We start from the raw sequence: 23,158 nt of genomic DNA, 5'->3' as shown, positions 1-23,158 counted from the left end.
TGAAAGGGGTGAGACCATGCATGGGCATTGCATTGCAGACCTCAGGAAAAAAATCAGACACAGAACCATAAAGGAGTATAAAAAGACCCTGTGCATTCAAGAAACTAGGGGACAAATCTGGGGCCCTGTGCATTCAGATCATCAATTTCAGAAACAAGCCTCCAAAAGCAATCTGCTCCAAATTTCTGAATTACATAATTGTTTGTCCCACAAAGTATCCACCATGACAATGCAGCAGTGAGCGATGAACGTCAGATGTAGCTTACTTAATGTGTTCCCCCGCTTTCTGTTAGCACTTTCTCTGCCAGATGCCATTGAGCAAAAAAGAAATTGAAACGTTGAGCAAGCTTTAACAGTTGATGCGAACAAAAGCTTCCGGTTAACAAGTGCAAAATGTAAAACCGCAGAGCGCCGGTACGTGGTGATTGAGAGAGCACAAGGTATTATGGAATTAAACTCTGTGAAAACAAGCACGTAGCAATATGCAAACAGATGATTACCATGTACTAGGTATTTGTGAAAAGATAAGCAGAGTAAACTAGTCAACCTTTTCCCACCCTATAAGAGAGGTTAAGAAAAAAGCTTACCATCACATAAAGTTATTTAAAAAAAAAAAAAAAGCGTTCAGAAGAAGGCCCTTTTGGTGCAAGGATCCCTATTAGTGAGAACATGCTTTCCTATGTAGAACAATTACGTCAGAAGCAGTGCTCAACCAATCTGAAGGAAATCTATCATATCGTTTCTACTTGTTTCTTTTAAGTCCAAATCTGCAAGCTTTATATTTTCCGAACCTCACAGCCGACTTGCAACCAAAGTTATCCAATGCCACTCGAAGGAACCATTAACAAATGAACCAGACAAAAGAGACAACATAATGCAGGTAGTTCTGTGATCTATGGGTGCCAAAACAACTTGCAACATCCCGTTGTTGAGAATCTCACCTATTCAATATGTGCACAATGGGCTGTAATGAACATCACAGAATCTATAAAAGCAAAAAAAAACATCATGTAAATCTGATAGGAGTGCTTAAAAGCTTGAAATGTCTACAAGCACGAAGCTACAACAGTAAAATATGTTCCTCTGGTAAACGAATGAATCATGGCATTTCCAGATTGATGCATCTTAGCAAACAAATTAACATATAAAAGTGAGGTCCAGCAAGGAAGAACACTACCTTGGAGCGAGGCAGCTGACAAGGTTCGATCTATATTATCAATGCGGCGCTGTATGGACTTTAAAACTGAATTTAGAGATGTAAACCTTTTCCTAACACCAGAAATTCTGGCAGCATGCTGCATAACGAAAGGCAATGGTGCATCATCTAACAATTGATCAAGCTCTGAAAGTTCACATTACATATAGTCAGTAAAATCAACTACTAAATTCCTATAACAATTTTAAGGAAAAAAAGAACCCACCAAAATACAAGAAAAAGGGATAGAGCTCACAAACATGTACATAAAAACAAAAGCTAAATAGCCCAGATGCCGGTAACACTCCTCCAGGAAGTAGCATGAGCAATTTATTGCAATATGCCATAGTGAAACGAAAAAAATAAATAAATAAAAGGCAAAAGAGGGACAAGCTGGGCAAAAAGATAATTAAGCTAAAACTAAGGGCAGAGGTGGGTTGGTTTTGGGGGAGAGAGATTTTGGAGAAATGGGGAAGGCAAGTAGAAAGAAAAAAAAGAGTGAACCTGCAGTAAGACGATGGAGGGCGAAGGAGAGTTGATCTTGGCTGCGAAGAGTGTGTTCAGCTCTGTTATCGAAATCTTGAATTATCGTAGAGATCAAGGTAGAGAGACACCTTCCCAGTGAAGATTCTTCCGAACTTGTCCCGTCATTCCCATCATTCTTATTGGGTGAGGCCTCCTCCTCCGCCGACATGGACTCTACCAGGTGTCCTTCCGGCGTTTCTTCCGCCATTGTCTTCAGAGTTTTCTTGCAATTCCCAAAATTTACTTCCTTGTTTCTCTATTTCTTTTTCTATTACCATACGTGAACCTTTTACTTTTACTCCCTCGTACCCCTTCGCTTTAATTGCATGAAAACCCTTATAGTTTCCTCCTTTTATGAATTTGCCCCATATATTCAGTGGAATCTCTCAACTCTGACATGATGATGTCTTTCAAGGCCCCAAAGTAAAGGCTCCAAGCGCCTCTCCCCCGCTTTATAAACGTCTTCCTTCTCAACTTCAACGCTCAATGCTCTTCTTATGAACCCCCCTCTCTGTGTCAGTCCAGTGGCAGAAAGAAAGAATCGTTACTAGGAGTATTATATTTGATACTTAAAAGAAACCAGACTAAATTGGACTATTGTGATGGAGTTAACCTTTTACTCAATAAAACCCCAATTTTTATCCTTGAGTGATACGAGTAAGAGGTATTATTCGTCACTTTACACTTTGTCTTGTAAGAGTTGTTCATCTCTTCAGGTATCTCAGAGCTCTTCTATCCTTCCTATGAAGCAGAAATTAACCCCCAGACCTTTAAGGGTTCGCTCCGAATATGAAGCTAAAGTCAATGGAGCTCTTTCTGCTGACTCTGATCCTCGTTTTCTTGACCGGGTCTGTCTCAAAATTTCTTCTCTTTTACTACTTCATTTTTTCCTTTAAATGAAATGCCTTTACTTCTGTAATGTTAGTATGTTGCGCGTTGGAGGCAAAAGTTTCAAAGAGGAAGTGTTTCGAGATAAAAAGACTATTCTTTGCTCAAGAAAAACATTGATTTTTTCAGATGAATATCATAGTTCGTTTCTCATTTTTAAAGTGGCAACGTTTAAAAATGAAAGAGGGAGACTTTCTTATTCCTTACAGCTGATGCTTCAAAATTGGGGGTACAAAGGAGTTCATTTTATATCTAAAAATTATCACAATTGTAAATGTACGGCAAAATGAGCTCCCTTTTGTGTTTGTTTGATACTCTGCTATTCTGTCTTTCTGAATGATTATTTTCTCTGCTTTCTTCTTGGTGAAGTGAAAGATACCTGCTTCACAGTCAAATGGCTTCTCTATTTTGGGCTAGGTTATTTTAGAAACATATGTCCTTTCTATAATCCATTTCATCATGCATTTGGTTTCTCATCAGTGTTTATTACCTGATGGAATATTTCAAACTACTAAATTAGCATTACTTGGTCTCTGAGTAAGGTTGGCTTTGAAAACTAACGACTTAGGAGTGCTTAAACCTCATGCTGCCAATTCATCTTGACAAAGTATAGATGTAAACTGTTGCTGCACTATGTGGATTAATGACGGCTTGGTGCTAACTTGATTACTTAAAACATTTTTCCAGCAAAAAGCATTGGAAACAGCAATGAATGACATAAACAACTCATTTGGGAAAGGAAGTGTTACAAGACTTGGCGGTGCAGGCGGGGCCTTGGTGTATGTTCTTTTATTTCATAAACAAATCTTGATCTCACATTACCTGTACAAAGGAAGAGTCAAAATACTATGACTACTGCAAATATATAAGGATCTTGGTCTATTCCTTTGGTTGCAGTGAAACTTTTCCAAGTGGCTGCTTGACATTAGACATTGCGTTGGGTGGTGGCCTTCCCAAAGGGAGAATCGTGGAGGTCTTACATTTAGTACTTTTTTTTGCTGTTTTCCATCTAATATTGCTGTGGTAATTATTCGTGTATATGACTTATGTCAAGGATAACTGGTTACTTTCTTTTAGGGATGAAATCACCACCAAGTGTTCTTCTATGGTTATCAATATAAGTACTTATACTTGCCCAAAAAAAAAAAAGAAGAAGAATCCATCACATGTAAATGACATCCACAGGGATGTTGCTTCTACTTACCAAGAACATGTATGACACAGCACTGCAATACAACCAGAATTTAATATAAGTAATAAGTGCAGTGTCGTGGTGACAATTGTAGAATTTCTCACATTAATTCCAGTAGAGAATGCATCCTGTATAACTTTCTATTTGGTAATTGATGGCAATTGTTGAGTCATTTCCATCTAATTAACTTAATCATTGTATTTTTGTTCTTGACATCTCTAATTATTTTGTATCTCAGATTTATGGACCGGAAAGTAGTGGAAAGACCACTCTTGCACTCCATGCAATTGCGGAAGTACAGGTACACTATGTGTCTAAATTGCTATTCTGTACATACATGAACTATGCAGGGACAATCACAGATGTACATTCATTGCTGGTTTCTCCCTTTCCCTTTTTGGGTTGGGGTTGGGAATCAAGGCTGGAAAAGGCGAGTCATTTTACTATTTTCATATCTGAAGTGCCAGTTTAGTGAACTGGAAAACAATACAAGATTAAACAGCTGCTCAAAAAATCAAGTAGAGTGATTTAGTTGCCCTTGGAAGGTAGCTCTGGGGATGATTTTATTAGGTCATATTTCTATGTTGGGTTCTTTTCTGCCTTAAGACCAAATGAAGTTATTTTGAAATTGAATATGCAGAAGCTAGGTGGTAATGCAATGCTTGTCGATGCTGAGCATGTTTTTGATCCAGCTTACTCAAAGGCATTGGGGGTAGATGTAGAAAATTTGATTGTCTGCCAACCTGATAATGGAGAGATGGCTCTAGAGAGTAATTTCTTTCCCTTGTTAACATTGGAAGAATGAAAACCTTTGCGAACATTTTCTGATGATTGAGCTTCAGCTCTGGAGATGCACTTACTTTAGTTGAAATATGTCTTGTCTCAGTTGCGGATCGCATGTGTAGATCTGGTGCTGTGGATCTCATTTGCATTGATTCAGTGTCAGCTCTTACCCCACGAGCTGAAATAGAAGTGAGAAACATGCTTCTCTTTTCAACTTTAGAACCTGATAATTTGTCACCAATGCCTTCTACTTAGTTCATTCTCCTCTGCATAGGGAGAAATTGGAATGCAGCAAATGGGTTTGCAGGCAAGGCTTATGAGTCAAGCTTTGCGTAAAATGTCAGGCAATGCTTCAAAAGCTGGATGCACTCTTATTTTCCTGAATCAAATAAGATACAAGGTATTTCCTTTTCTTTATCCAAAAAGTTTAGGAGGTGGGGATGCTATCCCATTCCATAGCTACGGCACTTCACCGGGTTTGAGTATTACATCTCACCTTGATGTTTTCCTGACTTTCAGTAACCTTGGTCATAGACCTGGGATGATGGGGACCACCACAACTGCTGTCTTCTAGATAATTCATATAGTTGTTATCAGTATGGATAGCTGTTTTTCTCAAAGTTTAGGCATCCGTAGTATTACAAGCACCTAAACTATCCGTATCACTGGTTAATTCTAGTTCACTTTCATATAGTGCTGCACTCATTATTTATTTGCAATCAGCATTTTGATTTATTCTGTTCATCTCCATTTTATCATCTCTTCTTGGTTTAATCAGATTGGTGTATACTATGGAAACCCTGAAGTCACTAGTGGAGGGATTGCTTTGAAGTTCTTTGCATCAGTTCGACTTGAGATACGGCCTATTGGGAAGATAAAGTCTGTAAGCACAAAATCTATTCAACTGATTTGTGCATTATCCTTGTCTATTCCAGTTCTTTCTGACTTATTGTTGCAGGTCAAGGGAGATGAAGAGATTGGTCTTAAGGTTCGTGTACGAGTTCAAAAGAGTAAGGTGATTATTTTTTGTTCTATTGCCTTAATCGAAGTGCATAATATTTGCTGTTGGATAAACGTCCTTCATAAGCCAGCGTTGGCATGATTTGCAGTTCTACTGATTTGAGTAAAATCTTTGTATTCAGATTATATGTTTACATTCTCGCAATTAAGTTTGTTAGAGAACTGATAAACTTCGGAGTTGGAGAAGTTTGTTCGAATTTTGGTCCTCCATATGGTTGTAATGTGTACTTGGTTATGGAACTTAAAGCTATAATGTAGCTGAGGAATGATGCTTTACTTGGTTCAACATGTAGCTAAGGCATAGTGCTTTACTTAAGTTCAACCTGCTTAATTTCTTCTCAAGGTAATATTGACAATTGAAATATTTTTCAGAATATATATGAACTGCCTCATTGCTCAGGATTTACATCTCTGAAATGTGCTTGTCATTTAGCTGAGTAGTCATTTTTGTAGGTTTCGAGGCCTTACAAGCAAGCTGAATTTGAAATCATATTCGGAGAGGGTGTTAGCAAGTTGGTATGCCTTGCAGCACACTGCACTTAATTTATGTGTAAGATTTTCTCTTCCTTCTGATCTTCAATTTATCTGCAGGGTTGTGTTTTGGATTGTGCTGAAATAATGGATATTGTGCTAAAGAAGGGCTCATGGTATAGCTATGCGGATCAGAGGTATGTACTTTGCATCCATCATGGGCATCTCTTCTGCAAAATTTTGGGAAAAGAGAGGGGGGGGGGGTTTGTTTTTAGTGCGTAACATTTAGCAGGTGTAATCTTGCATGAATTTGCTGTCTCTAAGTGCCATAGGAACAAAATTCGTTTCTAGTATGTGCATTTTATGTCTACTCTGACATTCTGGCAATTGATTTCTGTTTGAGCTCTAGATAGGCTGGATAGGTGGTATATGATCAATCACGGCAGATCCATTGCTTATTTTTTTCGCGGTGTTGTGATGATGCATTTTAGATGTATGCATTACATGGTTGCTTTTAATGATCCGTTCTGTTTCTTTACTGGCTAGAGTATATATTTCGGGACGTCCTACTATCTTGGTTAGAAAAGTCTGCAAGTTTTGAATTCAATTAAAAGCAGTGTAGTGACACTTTCTATCACCATATTCGATGCCTATCATTTACTAGATAGCACTATGGTCCGGAAATCTTACTAATAGTTTTAGTAATATAGTGGGTAGACTTTGACATTTAGTGAGATCACTTTCTGGCCCTTCAATTCTCATCTTGAAGTTGGCTGTCAGCTCATATTAGTCTTTAGGACAGTCAGATTATCAGATTTAAACATATACCGTGTTTTTGTTATTGTTTTCAACTGTGTCTTGTAGAATGGTTTCAATAGTACTGTATCAGTAAGCGCTTGGGCTAAAAAATTGAGCTTTGTTTGTCTGATTTTGACTGCATTAAAGTTTTGCATTCTCAAAGAGCTTAACTGAATCTTGTTATTTAACGGGCCTCATATTTGTATTGTGGCTCACCGCAATTTTCTGTTCTATAATTAACGAAGGTTGGGGCAAGGAAGAGACAGAGCGTTACAGTACTTGAAAGAAAACCCCTTACTGAGTGAAGAAGTAGAGAAGGTGATGTACTCTCCTCACACAATGTGGATATTATTCTGGAGAAAAGTGCAGATTATTCAAAATCTCTAATCAAACAACGTATTGGTTTATCGTTATGCTTGAGTGCTATGTCAAGTAATAAAACTTAAAAAGCGTTTGTATTATTTATTAGCTCATTGGATGAAATAGATATACAAATATATGGGATGTTGTGCCTAAGATGATTGTTTCCCTGTTTGGGCTTTGCGGCAGTAATATGATGAACAATAAAAAGTAAACAGCACTGCAGATCATCATTTGTCCATGCAAAATGAAAAGGGAAGCAGCTCTATAACTTTTTCTTGCAGAGAGCAAGGATGCACCAGCTTGGATTGGGAGTTGATCTAATGACCTTGCTTTCACAATAAAGCCTATTCAATATCAGCCTTGCCTTTGGGTCTAAATGAACCTAAAAATTGCCAATGCACATTTCCTTTTGAGCTTCTAAGGATACCTTTATTTGTATCCATTTCCATGCATTTATTAGAACTCTGATGTTATGAACTTTCATTTTTCGAGTGCAGATGGTTCGCTCTGCCATGGCAGAGGGAGTTGGACACGTAGGCTCATCTTACATGAAATTGACACCTCCACAGCATGAAGATGAAGATATTTTCCATGAGATGCAACGAGAATGATGAAATGCTTCACGTTACAGAGATCTGGATGATTGGATGGAAGACTTGAGGGCATAGGTTACATTGCTCCATGACAAAACAATGTGAATTGGTGCGGTTCACGTCAGTCGGTAAAGGCTTACAGGTGATGGGGAGAGTAACGACTTGGAGTTCATGCTCATATGAGATTTGTTTGACAATGCAGACGTATTTTGTCATCAATTTTGGGGAAGAACAAGTTCATTTAGTTTAGTACCCTAATGAGGAATGTACAGTTTACTGGGACTTGGAGGGCATTGAGGGGGTGCTGGGAGGGTCACATATTGTAATATCCATATCCTCTTTCCAAAGACAGTTTGAACATTCGCATAAAATTTTTAATGATATTGAGTGAGCAAGTTTTCTTTACAGTCTCGTCTTCCTTCTACCCTCATTGGAGTTTGGAAATGCATTGGGCTGTCGTTGTGTTATACAATCCCTATATGCAACTGAATGGAGCAACGAGAAGAGGGCCTAACGAAAGAGAACATAGATTTTACGTCAATCATTAATCAAAAGTTGGTAAACTCAGCTGAAGTATGCCATGTGAACCAATTAGGGAAGGATGCTAATCACACATCAGAAATATCATGGTAAAAAAGTATGATTACATTTAACATGACACAAGCTGAAAACGAGTTTTGATCCCACAAAATATATGATCCATACATGTTTTTGGGAACAATTCCTTCCTGGATACAAGCTATAATGTCACATGGATTACAGGGGGCAATTGTCTACTGTGCCAAAGCACTGGTGTTGTAAACTAGTAGAGCACCTCCTGCCAGAATGCCAGCCAGGGTAACTGCCCAGATTGCCAGGCCAGTGCTACCTGTATTATATTTCAAAATGGATCATCACATATCGCCATCAGAATATTCTTTGTTTTTCCAAAGAAAGGGCAGAGGATCAATGAGGATGGATTAAGAAAGGGGATGATCATAATATGTTCTTGTCTGCGAGGTTATAATAAATTCTCAAAAATCAAGAGTCATATTCTCTACTCTCCTCCACCTCCTTCACTATAGGATTCATGTAAAACTGCTAGCTAATCTTACCGCCAACATAGACGTCACCGCTTGGAGACCAGTCCCTCGTGTCGAAGATTGGACTGCATTTTGTTCAAACATAAAACATGTTAGTATCTCTATACTGAAATATCATCGTGGTTGGATAAACAACTAGTTGTTCGTTTGTTATTAAAAAGAAAGGAAAAAACAACAATTAAATCGTTAGCATAATCATCGTGAACGCGTTTTTCAATCACTCTTTTATCTTCCGTCATCCTCTCATATGCCACAAAACAGTAGTAGAGTGCTATTCTAAAACAAATGTTCAAATAACCTCCCGTCCACACAGGTATTTATTTGATAGCTACAAACCAAGAATTTTGACCCTCACCTGTATCCGTCGACATTAGCACCGTACCTGTCAACAAATTGGTAAACGCCCTTTCCCTGAACAAATGCCAGAATATCAAATCGAAGGAAGAGACATGCATATGCAGGTTGTAAAGAAGGACAGACTAATGATTTTTAGACCAGTTAGTAATAATATTTTACCTTTCCTTTCCTGCCGGAAGCGTCAAGTCCCTCCCTCAAAGTCATACCTCCGTTAATTCCTATTATAATGACATTCCGAATACCATCCATCTCAATCAACCACTTGACATAACAATGATGAAACCATTTGTTCAGAAACAATTACACTACTGTTTACTATCTTTTCGTGAAGCAACTAGAGGGAGGGGGACTTGTAGTAATTCTTTAATCGCCTAATTCAGTTGTAGTGAGATTAAGACTGACCATAAGGTTTGTCGGTCTTGATCTTCTTCCCTTTGGCTTGCACTCTGAAAGATGAGGAGGTTCTTGCAAGTGAAGGGAGGCCTCTAACTGCTGATTTCTCAGCTGTGAAAACAGCAGGCTTAAGGCTCAACGAACTCATCACTGTGGTTGCCATTTCTTTTGCTGCTGCTGCTGCCGCCGCCTTTGCCCTATAAATTCCTTACAAGCGTACGAGTCGGCTGAAATATGCGCTTGTGGAAGAATCTTGCTGGCTCTGGTGATTGCCATATGTTCACACGTGGCATAACGCTTATGGATTGGTTTTGGATATGGCATTACAGCATTATCCAAATGCAAGCCCTCTGCACCAACCAACCCCAAAAAAAAAAGAAAAATCTCTCTCTCTCTCTATATATATATATATATATATATATATATGTAGAATTCAAAAATTGATGAGGTGTCTCTTTCGATTTGTTCACTTCCAAAGTACGCAGCAACGTCACGGGAACCAGATTTGTCAATCAGCCATTGGTTGTCGTCGGAAAAAGAAAATTAATATTTTGCATTTTTCTTAATTTTCAGCTATCTTTCAAGTTTAAACCCAGAATACAGAACAAAAAATCAGCAATATTTACCGAAAAATTCCATTTATTGACTATTACATCAAGAGTACGGGAATTACCGGCACCCATAAAAGAAAACGGGAATTACTGCACAACGAATCACTTTGTGCCACTCTCTGTCCCATTTTTTATTATATTGCTATTTCCCCTTCGTAACAATCATGTTTTGTTTTAGTTCATATTGTGAGAACAATCTCTCTTTCTTGTCTTTGCTAAGCGGGCTTTATGCTGTTATTGCAACAGTCAGTCAAGTCATGTTTCGCTCACAGTTCAGTAAACTTTGCAGCCGCAGCTATGCCACTCAGTATTGCACCTTCAACGTTAGGGCTAACACAGAAGTCACCGCACACTGCTAATCTCCTGTTTCCGTTCCAGAGACACCTCTCCTCTGCTGCTATGCTTTTCGCAGGAAATGCACTTCCCCTGTCAAGTAATATATTATACCACGCAGCCACTCTTGGAATGTAAACATTCTGAGAAGTAGAAACAAAACAAACTAAAATATGCTAGAACATTCTTCGTCAATCGTGTCAATGGACTAATCCTAGAACATTCACACTCCCAACATCCATTTGATCACTCACACAGATTTTAATTAATGCATCTAAAAGAGAAGTTTCCCTTCCCTCCTGAAAGGTCACATAAAGAGATCTCAAAATCTATCCCGTTGCAAGAAATACGAGTTTGGAGCAGTTACTAAGACTAGATTAGACGCATCAAAATCATTTTCTCCACCCGCTAGGGAGGGAGAAAAATTACTAAGTGCATTGCACACATTATAGCCTGTATTCAAAATTTGGCCTCTGAGTCTGAAGACATCATCTCAAGTTTTTTTTTAAAAAAAAAAAAATAAACTGAAAAAACAAGATCTCCTGCTCAAATCCATAATTTATTTTTTTTTTGGGAAGCAAAAAGTGAAAAGACAAATTTGCCTTTAATTTAAACATTATTCTGCTCGTTTTGAAAAGAGGGGAGTGAGATTGCAGCCACATGCCATATCTTATGCAGAAAAAGCTGCCAGTTTTTTTTTTAAAAAAAATAAAATCATCAATTTAAAATTGAGTTTGAATACCAACCATCGGTGAGCTTTCTTGAAAAACAGCTGAGATACATCAAGTCCAGTGCCTTTAAATTCTTGAACAAGTTCTTCAGCCACGTTTGCTAGTATTGCATTAGTAGGCCTTTGAAGCCCTGTTCGAGCAATGATGTTCTCTGCATACTGTGCTGTTGAATGCAGCACCCAACGTTCACTTCATATAAAGGCAGAATGAAAGAGAAAGAAAACGTTAAAAGCACAGTAGTAATGGATTTTGAAACTCAAATCACTGTTATATTCTTAATCTCCTCACATTTAAACTCACACATACCTAGTGATTGAACGACCAGGCTTACTACTGTCACAAAATGCCCAGCTTAAGTTTTCTGAATTCTTGAATGAAAAGCCCTTAACTGGAATCTGAGAGTCAGTAGAGAAAACGATCAATGATCCAGAAGTTATAAACAAGTTCCAGCAGACATGGTAGGTTTGGACTTGTGAAATGTTCTAATAGGAGTGGAACCAGACAACAAGAATAGGGGAAGAGGACAAATAAATATTTGTATTGCATCAGCAAAAGCCTGAAGAAAGGTGGAAAAGAAATTCTCACCGATTGCAAAGGCCGTTCAAATGCCAGCATCAGAGCAAAGCATGAAACAACAGGAATTTCTTTGACCTTCAAAGCTATTTCTGGTACCATGCTCAAGTCTTAGAAGGTAAGGGAGAGAATAGATGGGAAAGGTCAAAGTATTTGGTTAATCTTTGACAGAAAACTACCTTCCAGTTAAAGCAGACATTTTATCTAGGGAAAAAATCACAAACACAAAGCACCCGCATGTAAATAGAAATGATATGCATAATGCAACCAATACCATCATTCAACAAATAAGGTGTAATGAGCTAGTTGAACCCTGCTAGACACAAAATTCCCAGGCTAAAAACCAACAAAACTTCAAATTAGTCAACTAAGTGGAAACCACAGATTAGCTTGATAATCTACCAATAATAAAATTAAAGATTCAGGAATGTATAACATATATCTTAAGGCAAAATTCTAGACTTTCCTTTCCTTGATGCCTAGTAATAGCACAATGTAGTTAAACGTTCCAAGCATCAGAATACAATGCATACATTACATTTTGGGAACAAAGTATGTTTAATTATATATAATTTGTAAGGCATCAAGTACATGAAATATCATCGCCATCAGAAGACATCGAATAGGTCATATCACCAATTTCTTTGGATCTAATTTGCACAACCAATTCACTGAAGGAATATAAATTTCGCTTTACAGTCTATAGTACTTAAAGAAAACGGTGTCAATAAAGTAAAAGAAAAACTACTCTGCTCCTAACTCTATGCTGTTTTCTATTATTTTTTTCTCTTTGACAATTCAATTGAGTCACTACTTGATGCTTAATGAGAAGTTCATCACAATTAGAGAAACAAGAAAACAAAAAGCATCACAAAAAAAGAATCATAAGACATTTTGACAAGTACGGTCATTATTACCAACAACATTTGGTTCAATACATACCTCAAATCATGAAATATGTTTGACTAAAAGGAGGGAAGACATACCTAAAGGAGGTTTTCTTCCAGTTGCCGTTGTGAATCTGGAAGAAAACATATTCTTATCTGATGTCACCACTCCATTAAATTGACCAAGATCTTGTCCATCCAAACTGGTCAATGACCACAAATCCTCATACTCTAACCATTCAACCTTCCCAACACCCAATCCGAAACAACTCCTCACTCCTACACATTAAGTCTGTTCAGTTTGAAACAAAATGATTTACTTTTTTAGTTAATGTTAATTTTTTTTGGACAAGTGTAGTATTTCAATAAGAAACAAGTTGCATCTTATCCATTACCAGGTTCTGAGGATAAAGCTCGGCAGATGGAGTTCATTCCTGGGATTCCAACATATTTCTGATTTGATTCTTCCTACATTAAACTAAAAGATTTAAGAACATTAATTTTTGAGCTATGATAACAGGACTTTTACTTCCTAGGCATTCATGCAATCTGCAACTGTATGAAGTTTAGATGGATACACAAGTAGTTAATAATCACAATGCCTCAAGCTTGTAAATGCTTGCAATTTGCGATAAGAAATTTACACAGCCTATGAGTTTGATGATGTAAAAACCCTAGGGAAAAATGATCTTAATGTGACTAATCAAAGAAGGAAAATTTAAAGAAACACTTGTGCTGAAAACCACATTGGAGAAATGAGCGAATCAGCAGAGGGTACTCCAGATCACTACTTTATGTAGTTTGAAGTATTCTGGAAGGATTCATATAGGATCTTAATTTAAAATAAAAAAAAAACAGTTCCTGAAGACATGATTCCCTGGGCAAGAGATATGTCAGTTATGTGGTGTTCTTCTATCATGTTGACATTTAGTTAGCTAAAACATGCACTCACGTGAGAAAAAACAAAGACTAGATCAACTCCGATGTTTAGCTCACATGTTAATATTGTCTTAATTAAATAAATCCAACAACAACAATCATAGAGAGCCAGAGAACACAATTATATGAAACACATTTAATAAAGACAATACAAATGCAGATAAAGTATGATGTTGAAGAAATAGACAAGTGCAGATAAAGTGGTCTCGGAAGCACAATAGGAAAGTGATTAAACAGAGTGAGAGACCTCATTGCTAACGAGAAATTTCTTGGAAGTGCAATCAAAAGATCCAAACTTTTCATTCCAGGGTGCAACAAAGCCTCTCGATTCCCAGTCCTGAACAAGACCCACGACCTCAGGATTGGTGACAGTGAAGTAAGGAGCACCATGGTCGAATAATAGCTCCCTCCCATCTTCGGCCGTTTCTCTATCGGGTGTTGAGAATTGACCCATCACCCAAAAAAAAAAAAAAACACTTTTGTTTTATGTGAAGTAAAACATTATTTGCTAATGGAAAGCAATGGACGGTGGTAAGAAAGAAATATATATATATATATATATATATATATATATATATATATATAATTCCACCTTCTTTGAGACATTCGGCCACCTGGACCTCTACAGACTCGAAAATGGTGACTGAAATTCCATTCTTGGCCAGCGCCGATGCACATACCGCACCTGAGACTGCAAGACATCTATCCACTTACTTCTGAATTCAACAATTATTATACTAATTCAATGCAAATTAGTAGTGCAAAAAAAAAAAAGAGAAATGTTTTATCGGTTAGTAGCGTAGTAGGCTAGTGATTTCAATATGGAAGAGAGGAGGGGAGATGCCTACTTCCGCTTCCGATGACAGCAACCTTGGTAGCGACACTGGGACTAGTGGTCATGACGGCAAGCGAGGAGCCGGTGCTGTTCCAGTTACAAGAGGATAGTAGCAGCCTCTTCTACACCCACGTGTCTACTTATACACCTTAATACACTCACTCACATCTTAAAAGCAAATTTATTATGAGGATTGAGTGTACTTGGACAGTAAATTATTTTGATTAGTTTCTGATAAAAGTACTATAATGTATAGTTTTTTTAATGTGATATATTGAAGATTAGGGGGAGTACCGTGCATCGCACGAGTGTTTAGTCACTATGGTTAGAGATATTTTTTATTGAATAAATAATAATACATTCCGAAAAAAAATAGTCATCAAATATGACAAAACTAATGATAGTACATTTTAATTGCAGCACCCAATCATACACTTTATTTTATCAATATTTTTACAATTTCTAAAAAACTCTTACTGATGTCAGTTGAAAATTACCCAAGAGCAGACATAAGTTGTTTGAAATAAATGAATATCCTTCAATGGCTAGTTATAACAACGTGTTAATAAGTTTTGTGTTAATTGCACAATAAAAGCCACATTTCAATTAAATGTGTCTATAACACCATTTCAATAATTATACTAATACATAAATTTATATAAGTTATACTTGATGTAAAAATAGTTGCAAAATAATTTCATATTTCAGAAACATCCAAATGTTTCTATAAATCAAAACTTTTAAATGTACCAAAATTAGGGTATTTCGATAAATATACCTAAACACATACTGCTCTCAATTGTACAAAAAGTTAAAAAAAATACACAATATTCTACATTCTCAAAAAATTTTTATCTATGCGGTTGAAATTCAAATTCATTTCGGCCACAACTCATTCTTATATAATATAAAGGTAAGAAAATAGTTTCAAAAATTGTGTTGATACTGTAATCAAAATTAATTTTGACAAACAAATCCACTATCGTCCACGTCTCTTATTTTGTTTCCCCCTTTATTTCTGGGATCATCTACTTGACACCTTGAAAAAGGCACCTCTTGGTGGTGTTCGTAATAGTGATATATGTATATTGACTTCCTTCTCTTGCTATTTGTTTCCTGTACATATATAAAAAGCACTTTGCAGTTGACGGTTAACAAATTTTCATCTGTCCAATGGAGGGGTATATTTGGATGTAGAAAAGTATAATGCAAATGATGAAGCGCAAAGTACAATATTGTTATGCTTGCTTCCATAGTTGTTGACTATAGTACCCTTTCAAGTGGGATTGTTGCAAACTGTTGGGAAATTTGCATGTGCTGTGTCTAGGGGTAATTTGGGGCCAGGAAACGTACGATGAAAATGATTTAGCGACGAGTACAATGGTGTAATGCCTCCTCCAGCAGTGTTTCCCTATATTACCCTTGGCAGTGTTTCTCTATCCATTAAGTTTGTCATTAAATACAAATACATGAAAGAAGTTCGATTGATGAGAAACTAGGCGGAACAAAAGACATGCAATTCAATTTGAATAGAGAATGGGAAGAACTCAAATGATAATTTAGCTTTATTTAAGAGAGTTTTAATGCGTATTAGATGAAAAATCATTCATGCAACTCATTAAGATTGTAAATGTAGCACCTTTCCTCTTCTTTTGCAGTTCATGGAATTTTAGATGATGGAACGAAACTAATGTCAAGAGTGTAGTTATTAAAGTCACTAATTGATTTATCTTAAAGAGAGTTTTAGTCTGGATTAGGTGAAGAATCATTTCTATTCAGTTACCAGAATAATTGCAATGCCTTTGAGCTTCCTGGCAATAATGGAGGCTTTGGGTATTGATGCAGGTGTTTGTATTCCGTATCTTTTTAAAGGTGTTTGCCTAGGTTTCTTTATTCTTTGTGTCTTTTTTTTTTAACTTTTTTTGTATTCAACTGGTTCATTAGATACTGTAAAATTTCTACTGCAATTTTTCTCTTTAGCTATTATATGAATTTGAGAATTTCATTATGAAGGAGATAATACCTCTGAACATTAAAAATCTGATTTTTTTTCTAACTGTTCTTGAAAAATCTGATTTTCTTAGGTGTAGGTGGTTGAATTGTGAGGAAAAGTTATTTGTATACTGGAACTTTGACTTGAAGGTACGATTTAAATCTTCACTCACAATTGGCATGTACGAATTGTTGACTCTCATTTTGATATTAATTCTCATACTGGTGTAGGTTTGAATCTATATACTTAGCTTTAAATATCATTTGCACAAAAAGGCTTGAACCGTGTTGAGATTTAAGCTTTAGTAGATGAGTTTAGCAGAGACTATTTCACTATTTATTAAATGGTTGTTTCTCTATTCATTGTGCAGAATATCAATATCTCGTTTGCTGCATACAAGATGATTAATGAGATACATATGTTGTGATTTGCATATATGGCTTATATGCCTGTCCCTTAGTTATTGTTATTACTGGATTAGTGCAGTTGACAAAGTTAGCGATTTGCTTGTTTGGTTTCTCTCTATTTATTTGACCTTGCATTTGTTCATTGGAATTATTGTTGCTTAGAGATTGTTTAAACTCCAGGACCATCAGGTAGTTGTTTTAGTTATGATAGCAGATTTAAAAGTTACCTTAATTCCATCAAATTTTAGAATGGATAGATGTAACGATAAACTAAATGTTAAAAATTAACTTTGAAACGATAGAGGAAAAAAAGATATATGCATAATTATCTATTGAACAAAAAGAAAAAAATCCATGAGAAATAACGTCAAACTTATAATAAGAGAACCATTAGGTAGTTGTTTTAGTTATGATAGCAGATTTAAAAGTTATCTTAATTGCATCAAATTTTAGAATGGATAGATGTAACGATAAACTGAATGCTAAAAATTAACTTTTAAATGAGAGAGGAAAAAAAGATGTATGCATCATTATGTATTGAACAAAAAGAAAAAAATCCATGAGAAATAACGTCAAGCTTATGATAAGTATAAAAAGGTAAAAAAACCACTAGATCTGCTTTTCAAACCGTCATGAAAAATAATGGTAAGTATATCTCATGCCAGAGGTTTAGTTTAGAAAAATAGTCAATATCGATTAAATACCACCATCATATAATAGTACTATGCTATTTATAAAAGTATGGTGCCCTTTCTTTATAATTTTATTTTATTTTTTTATAAATTTACTCATTTCACCACACAGGTTACCACTCCCGTACTGAGCGCGGGCTTATCCCTTAGTATTTATTTATAGATTAATACAGTATTAATTATCTATTAGTTATAAATCAACAAAATTATTTCTTATTTAGGTTACTGATGTTACAGGCTAGACTGTAATTACTATTCGTCCAGAAGCTTAACGACCATTCTTTGGATTTGTTTGGATTGTGTTTTATTTGGAATATTTTTACTGTAGCACTTTTTGTGATGTGATGTGTGTGAGATAAAAAGGTAATTGGAAATATAAAAAGGTGTATTGAAAATTGTAATAACGATGTAAGCAGATAAAATTGGAGAAATAAAAGACAATCCAAACAAACCATTTGGTTAATTGCCGTGAAAAAAGAATCTTCCTAATTCAACATGACAACAACGTCAGTCTATTTGCAGCTTGGAACATGAAATGGAGTTTTCACACCATATTATTCTTATTTTTCAAATGATCAAGTCTACCAGTCAAAAAAGTTGTGTCTCTATTTAATAATCATCCTTATTAGGGTGACCAAATTATTTTGAAAATGTCTTTACACACCAAAACAAAACAAAAAACAAAAAACAAAAAACGCGCGCGCGCGCGCGCACACAATGGTTGTTGACCTATCTGCATGTCGTTTCTAATAAAAAATATTTTTGATTTTCTACGGAACCAGAGGAATGTTTACTTGGTTGGCATCCCATTCACTTATCATTCCAATTTGATGAAATCTCTATTTAAATTGTTAACATTCAAGTTCCGTTCCTCTTTTTCACACTTAGCGGTGACCTTAAAATAATTTGACCAAAATGAAAATGCCTCGTCCAACTCCAAAGATGTACAATATTTATTGGTGCCTAAATAGTACAAAACACTAACTGGGATTTATTCTACCCGTTCCAAATTCCGATGGATTTAGCATGTCTTGCCGCTCATCCTGGACTGTAAATTCCATTATTGACAGAAAGAAAGTGCTTTCCCCGCGATCTTACAGGTAGAGCTGTTAATCAAGTTGAGTATTTGGCTACCGAGCTCGACTTGAGTTCGTTAGGAAAACGAGTTTTAAAATGTGTTCAAATTCGATTCGTTAAATGTATATGTGGCTCGAGCTCGACTCGTTTATCACAAACTAGTCGAGTTTCACGAGCTCGAACTCGAGCTCGTGCAAATTATTCTTAATAAAAATCTATAATTTTTAATTTTTATAATTTTAATTTTTAAAATGACAAATATACCCTTCATTAACGAGTTCTAACGAACTATTCGAGTATCAAACGAGCCTTAACTAAATGAGCATGTTTCGAGATCGAACTTGACTCGTTAACCAAAATTAATGAACCGAACTCAAGCCTTAACGAGTCGAGCTCTAACGAACTTTCGAACTACTCGATCGACTTAACAGTTCTACTTACAGGTCTTATGCAGCTCTTTTTTTTTTTTTTTTTTTTTTCTTTTCCGGGCCATGCTTTGCTGCCAGAAATTTCCGTGACACCTCATAGGGCTGCGAATTCAATACTGTCTGCCAACCCGGTCAACTGTGCTCCGTACCTTTTCCCATTTGGAAACTTTTCTTAAATGTCCACCTCCTGGAAGGTGACGAAATGGCCACGTATACGCAGGGGCAAACGGGGCCGCCTCGTGTGTATTGTCATTTTTCTACAATTTTTTTTAACATATTTTTTTAATTCTTTTTTTTTTTTTTATCTCCATGCATCAAAATTAATGCAGTATGTTTTTATATTAAAAGTTCAAAAAACTGCATTTCAAACGGACAATTTAGCAATATCATCATCTTTTATCTTATCTTTCCTCTTTTCTTTTGTAATCTGCCTCCCTCCTTTAAACTATCTATTTTGCTGGATGTTTTGAGAATGCTGTAATGAACTGAGGCTAATAAGTAATGGTTAATTAAAATATATGTTATCAGATCTTTTACTTACCCAAAAAAAATCATGACGAATTTTTTTTTTTTTTTTTTTTGTTTTCAGTTCAAGTAAAAGACCTTTTGATTTCGAGACCTTCCTCTCCGTTTTCTCTTCTGAACAATCCAGTTCATCTTTTCCTCATATCAAGATACGATGATTTTGTCTAACACCATACGGCTACAGTACAAAATCTTTCTCAGCATTTGATGTTCCATATAGAAAAACCAACCTTAAAATTTGCTGATACTGATTGAATTTACATGCATGTATAATATACTAGTCGTAGTAGTGCAATTTAACACGGGCATAGGCAACAAATTCCAAAGGATGCTTGTCCGAGGCTGTACAATTCGAGTCTCTCGCACTACCATTTCCATCTGGAGAATTACTGCGTACTGCCCCGTCCTAGCGTGGATTGGTGAGTTGCGTGGCAGAAATTAGAGGGGACTTTGACCGGGTGTACAAAAATATCAATAGCGGAGCATACAGGCACTTTAACTTGGAAAGTTGGGAGTGACGCCTGAGTTGACTTCTTACGCGCTACTCTTCCGTACAGTTACGCGCCTCTCTTCTTTGTGGCCCCACGCCCCCCCTTCCGCCCTTCTTTCATTGCTCCTCTTTAACAGCAACTGACAGTTTGATTCTGATGCGACGGAAACCAATCGTCGTTCTCCACCACCTCCTCGGCTCCTTCCTTCTACTTCTGTACTTCTGGTCTATGGTCTATGTATTTGTGTGCTTGCACGTACAAGCGTGACTGCCTGACGTACGACATATATTGTATGGTAGAAAGCAAAGTTCAGGAATCAGACGGAACCTTAGAGGACTTTAGGAAGACTTTCGATTTCTGATATTTCAGGATCTCCCTGCTGCTTCTTTTGGATTTTAACCTCCTGTCGCAGCATTTGGGCCCCAAGTTCTTTCCTTTGCTCTTTTTCTCAGCTTCTCAGGTACTTGTCTCATCTGGGCTTCATTTACTCTTTTTTTTTTTTTAAACTTTGGTAGTGAATCCAGGGGGTTTCTTTCTGTATGCCTTAGTTGGAATTCATCTAGATTTTACTTGATGCTTGCCAGTAACAACTGCTACTACCGAGTAGCAATGATTCTGGGGTATAGGTGGTAATATGGGTACGATCAATGTATAGGTGCCTGATTTTTCAACTTTTGTTAGTTGATCGTTCGCCTTTATTTTGGCGAGAACACTTGAATTCTAACTTATTCTTGAATTGCAACTATTTTCGGGGATCGCGGGTTGGTGTTTCTCCTATTAAAGGGACCCCATTACATTTCTGTTTCTATGGCATAATCTCTATAGAGGTGGATTTAGTAGAAACCTGGTCTTTTAATACCATGGAAAATGTTTTGGGGCACCATTTTATTAGCAGAAGTTCTCCCATATAAATATGCTGAAAAGCTGCGGCTGTCCATCTCAGACTTGATCGTTTTGTTATCTTTGGATTTTCTGTGGCTATACGTTATGATCCTTCAGCATTTTGACACCTTTCCATACTAAGGATCATGCAAAATCAAACTAACCAATGGTTAATTTTATCTGGATTAACCAACCAGCCAATGGTTGTTACTGTGTGATTTCTTTGCAGCATAAAATTTCCTGGCTAGTGTTTATAAAACATTACTTGCATCTAAATGTTTACTGTCTAAGAACAGTTTAAAACAAGTATTCTTATGTCCATAAGCATAAGAGAGTATACAAGAGAGGTTTATGCAATACATTGTTAGTTTGCTAACCTTCCAAGAATAGCTTTCTGATAACAATGTGGCCTTTGCGTGATTTCCTGTATTCTGATTTGACTGGCTTTGAATACAGTTTCTTCTGGAGCAGCTATATTTTACAGAGAAGGCAGATAATTGGCCAATCATACAGTCATGACTTGCTTCTCCTTTTTATTTGGTAGAAAGTTGGATTCAGCAACACAACGCTCAGTTGAGCTAGATGATGGTAAACAAAGTACTCTTATTCAGATAAACTGTCCGGAACTTTCAGACAGATTGCGTTCTTCCATCCTCCACCTAGAAACTCTTTTCTAGTAGCCGTGCCTGCATAAACTAGCAATGCCACACAACACCTTTATTTATGTTTCTTGCTTGTCCATTTATGAATGAACCTAATAAGAGTGGACTCATGAACAGAGCTCTCTGGCATCCAGAACGTCACTCTTTACACGTACAAGGCGTTGAGAATTGCCACTGATGATTTTAGTCCAACCAATAAAATAGGGGAGGGTGGATTTGGTTTTGTCTACAAGGTAGAGAAACTCCTTTTGATGCGAATATATGTATGTACTTTTCCTTTTCGAGCCCGTGTCACAGTTTTACTGATATATCCTCACTTTGTAGGGAAAGCTCAGAAGCGGCCAGATGGCTGCCATAAAGGTTCTTTCTACTGAATCAAGGCAAGGAGTACGTGAGTTCTTGACTGAAATTCAAGTGATTTCGGAAATACAGCACGAAAATCTAGTGAAACTTTACGGTTGTTGTGTGGAAGGCAATCACAGAATTTTGGTGTACAACTACCTAGAGAAGAATAGTCTTGCAAAAACACTTCTTGGTAATGCTACTTTTCTGTTTCTGACCTTCATGATCTTGTGCTCGCAATAGGAACAATTAATTCCCATCTGTTGTCTTATAAAAAGCAATTTTAACAAGGCTTATCCTTTTTGAAATGTTCTTGTTTTACGGAGTACAAGTTTATTTCTGGCCAACCATTCATGAGTCGAAGAAAAGAGCTTCTTTCCCCATCTCTCACCTATTAACAGCATGCTCCAATATGCTTGCGATGATATATCCTCATTCGGTACCAAAAGGACCCGTAATTTGATTGCGATCAAGTCTGTTTTCTATTTAAAAATAGTTTTTCATTCTTGGGCAGCAAAATGAAGTTTACTTAAAGCCAAAGGACAAATTTAGAGATTTCAAATTCTTCAAAACTTTTGAACACGTACATCTAAAGCATGGAGCACTGAATTATTGAAACTTTGAGCAATGAATATCTTACACCAGTAATTACAAATTGTTTTCTTCAGTCTAATTTTCTCTGAATCATGATTGGATCTAAAGGTCTTGAATGTTCGTTTCCAGATGGAGATTACAATAACATCCAGTTTACTTGGCGAATAAGGACAAAAATTTGCATTGGAGTTGCTAGAGGACTTGCCTACCTTCATGAGGAAGTGAGACCTCATATCGTCCACCGGGATATCAAAGCAAGCAATATACTTCTAGACAAGGATCTAACACCTAAAATTTCAGATTTTGGTCTTGCAAAACTCATCCCTCCCAACATGACTCATGTGAGTACACGAGTAGCAGGGACCATGTAAGTTTTGAAACAATCTCTTCATCCTTGTACTCCTATGAAGGTTCTCTTTTTGAGGATGTCAATCCTGTTTTAACTCTTATGCATGAACATCTAGTTTTGTGGGGATTTGCTCCCCCTCTAAACCTC

General features: G+C 36.6%; 4 protein-coding genes and 1 pseudogene across 10 annotated transcripts in view; 2 read left to right on the top strand and 3 right to left on the bottom strand.

Annotated features, from left to right (window-relative positions):
* Nucleotides 1–1,997, bottom strand: LOC113690712 (uncharacterized). 2 transcript variants are annotated; one of them, XM_027208709.2, is made up of 4 exons: nt 1,700–1,997; nt 1,178–1,342; nt 942–985; nt 1–301 (listed from the first exon to the last, which is right to left on the bottom strand). In XM_027208709.2, the coding sequence occupies exons 1-3, from the start codon at nt 1,926–1,928 to the stop codon at nt 942–944; spliced, it is 438 nt and encodes a 145-aa protein (XP_027064510.1). In that variant the 5' UTR covers nt 1,929–1,997; the 3' UTR covers nt 1–301. The 2 variants fall into 2 exon arrangements, with proteins under 2 accessions (XP_027064510.1, XP_027064511.1); XM_027208710.2 differs by lacking the exon at nt 942–985 and having other exon boundaries at nt 69–301; nt 1,700–1,996.
* A 101-nt stretch (nt 1,998–2,098) lies between these two features.
* LOC113690709 (DNA repair protein recA homolog 1, chloroplastic) lies at nt 2,099–8,235 on the top strand. 6 transcript variants are annotated; one of them, XM_072051571.1, is made up of 14 exons: nt 2,099–2,384; nt 2,473–2,568; nt 3,296–3,387; nt 3,506–3,581; nt 4,039–4,230; nt 4,441–4,570; nt 4,687–4,772; nt 4,858–4,983; nt 5,362–5,466; nt 5,542–5,598; nt 6,057–6,119; nt 6,195–6,271; nt 7,118–7,190; nt 7,733–8,235. In XM_072051571.1, the coding sequence occupies exons 3-14, from the start codon at nt 3,317–3,319 to the stop codon at nt 7,844–7,846; spliced, it is 1,170 nt and encodes a 389-aa protein (XP_071907672.1). In that variant the 5' UTR covers nt 2,099–2,384; nt 2,473–2,568; nt 3,296–3,316; the 3' UTR covers nt 7,847–8,235. The 6 variants fall into 6 exon arrangements, 5 of the variants coding, with proteins under 5 accessions (XP_071907672.1, XP_027064509.1, XP_071907669.1 ...); XR_011815352.1 differs by having other exon boundaries at nt 2,099–2,568; nt 5,362–5,462; nt 7,733–7,851; XM_027208708.2 differs by having other exon boundaries at nt 2,099–2,568; nt 4,039–4,101.
* A 184-nt stretch (nt 8,236–8,419) lies between these two features.
* Nucleotides 8,420–9,918, bottom strand: LOC113690713 (photosystem II 10 kDa polypeptide, chloroplastic). Its single transcript, XM_027208712.2, has 5 exons — nt 9,670–9,918; nt 9,427–9,485; nt 9,266–9,321; nt 8,923–8,975; nt 8,420–8,696 (listed from the first exon to the last, which is right to left on the bottom strand). The coding sequence occupies exons 1-5, from the start codon at nt 9,821–9,823 to the stop codon at nt 8,602–8,604; spliced, it is 417 nt and encodes a 138-aa protein (XP_027064513.1). The 5' UTR covers nt 9,824–9,918; the 3' UTR covers nt 8,420–8,601.
* Nucleotides 9,919–10,281: 363 nt separating this feature from the next.
* LOC113690711 (uncharacterized) lies at nt 10,282–14,649 on the bottom strand (annotated as a pseudogene).
* A 5,687-nt stretch (nt 14,650–20,336) lies between these two features.
* Nucleotides 20,337–23,158, top strand: part of LOC113689873 (cold-responsive protein kinase 1-like) — a 4,419-nt gene continuing 1,597 nt past the window's right edge. Inside the window, exons 1-5 of the mRNA XM_027207667.2 lie at nt 20,337–20,642; nt 21,521–21,652; nt 21,844–21,959; nt 22,051–22,261; nt 22,792–23,029. Coding sequence (XP_027063468.2) covers nt 21,580–21,652; nt 21,844–21,959; nt 22,051–22,261; nt 22,792–23,029 — 638 coding nt within the window. The 5' untranslated portion in view covers nt 20,337–20,642; nt 21,521–21,579. The remainder of the gene's footprint in view (nt 20,643–21,520; nt 21,653–21,843; nt 21,960–22,050; nt 22,262–22,791; nt 23,030–23,158) is intronic.

The sequence above is a fragment of the Coffea arabica genome, chromosome 5c (genome assembly GCF_036785885.1).
Source record: "Coffea arabica cultivar ET-39 chromosome 5c, Coffea Arabica ET-39 HiFi, whole genome shotgun sequence".
In the NCBI taxonomy this organism is placed as follows: Eukaryota; Viridiplantae; Streptophyta; class Magnoliopsida; order Gentianales; family Rubiaceae; genus Coffea; species Coffea arabica.
This window is presented reverse-complemented; position numbering and strand designations above follow the sequence as displayed.

What these genes read in the sequence shown, in the direction of transcription:
- LOC113690713 (XM_027208712.2), bottom strand. Translation starts at nt 9,823, where the DNA reads ATGGCAACCACAGTGATGAGTTCGTTGAGCCTTAAGCCTGCTGTTTTC. An exon ending in CAAGACCGACAAACCTTATG is followed by an intron (nt 9,486 to 9,669) that starts GTCAGTCTTAAT and finishes TCATTATAATAG; the next exon opens with GAATTAACGGAGGTATGACT. An exon ending in CTTCCGGCAGGAAAGGAAAG is followed by an intron (nt 9,322 to 9,426) that starts GTAAAATATTAT and finishes GCATTTGTTCAG; the next exon opens with GGAAAGGGCGTTTACCAATT.
- LOC113690709 (XM_072051568.1), top strand. Translation starts at nt 2,323, where the DNA reads ATGGAGTTAACCTTTTACTCAATAAAACCCCAATTTTTATCCTTGAGT. An exon ending in TGGAGAGATGGCTCTAGAGA is followed by an intron (nt 4,571 to 4,686) that starts GTAATTTCTTTC and finishes GTCTTGTCTCAG; the next exon opens with TTGCGGATCGCATGTGTAGA. An exon ending in GAGAGGGTGTTAGCAAGTTG is followed by an intron (nt 6,120 to 6,194) that starts GTATGCCTTGCA and finishes ATTTATCTGCAG; the next exon opens with GGTTGTGTTTTGGATTGTGC.
- LOC113690712 (XM_027208709.2), bottom strand. Translation starts at nt 1,928, where the DNA reads ATGGCGGAAGAAACGCCGGAAGGACACCTGGTAGAGTCCATGTCGGCG. An exon ending in CCTCCATCGTCTTACTGCAG is followed by an intron (nt 1,343 to 1,699) that starts GTTCACTCTTTT and finishes GTGAACTTTCAG; the next exon opens with AGCTTGATCAATTGTTAGAT. An exon ending in GTCAGCTGCCTCGCTCCAAG is followed by an intron (nt 986 to 1,177) that starts GTAGTGTTCTTC and finishes TTGCTTTTATAG; the next exon opens with ATTCTGTGATGTTCATTACA.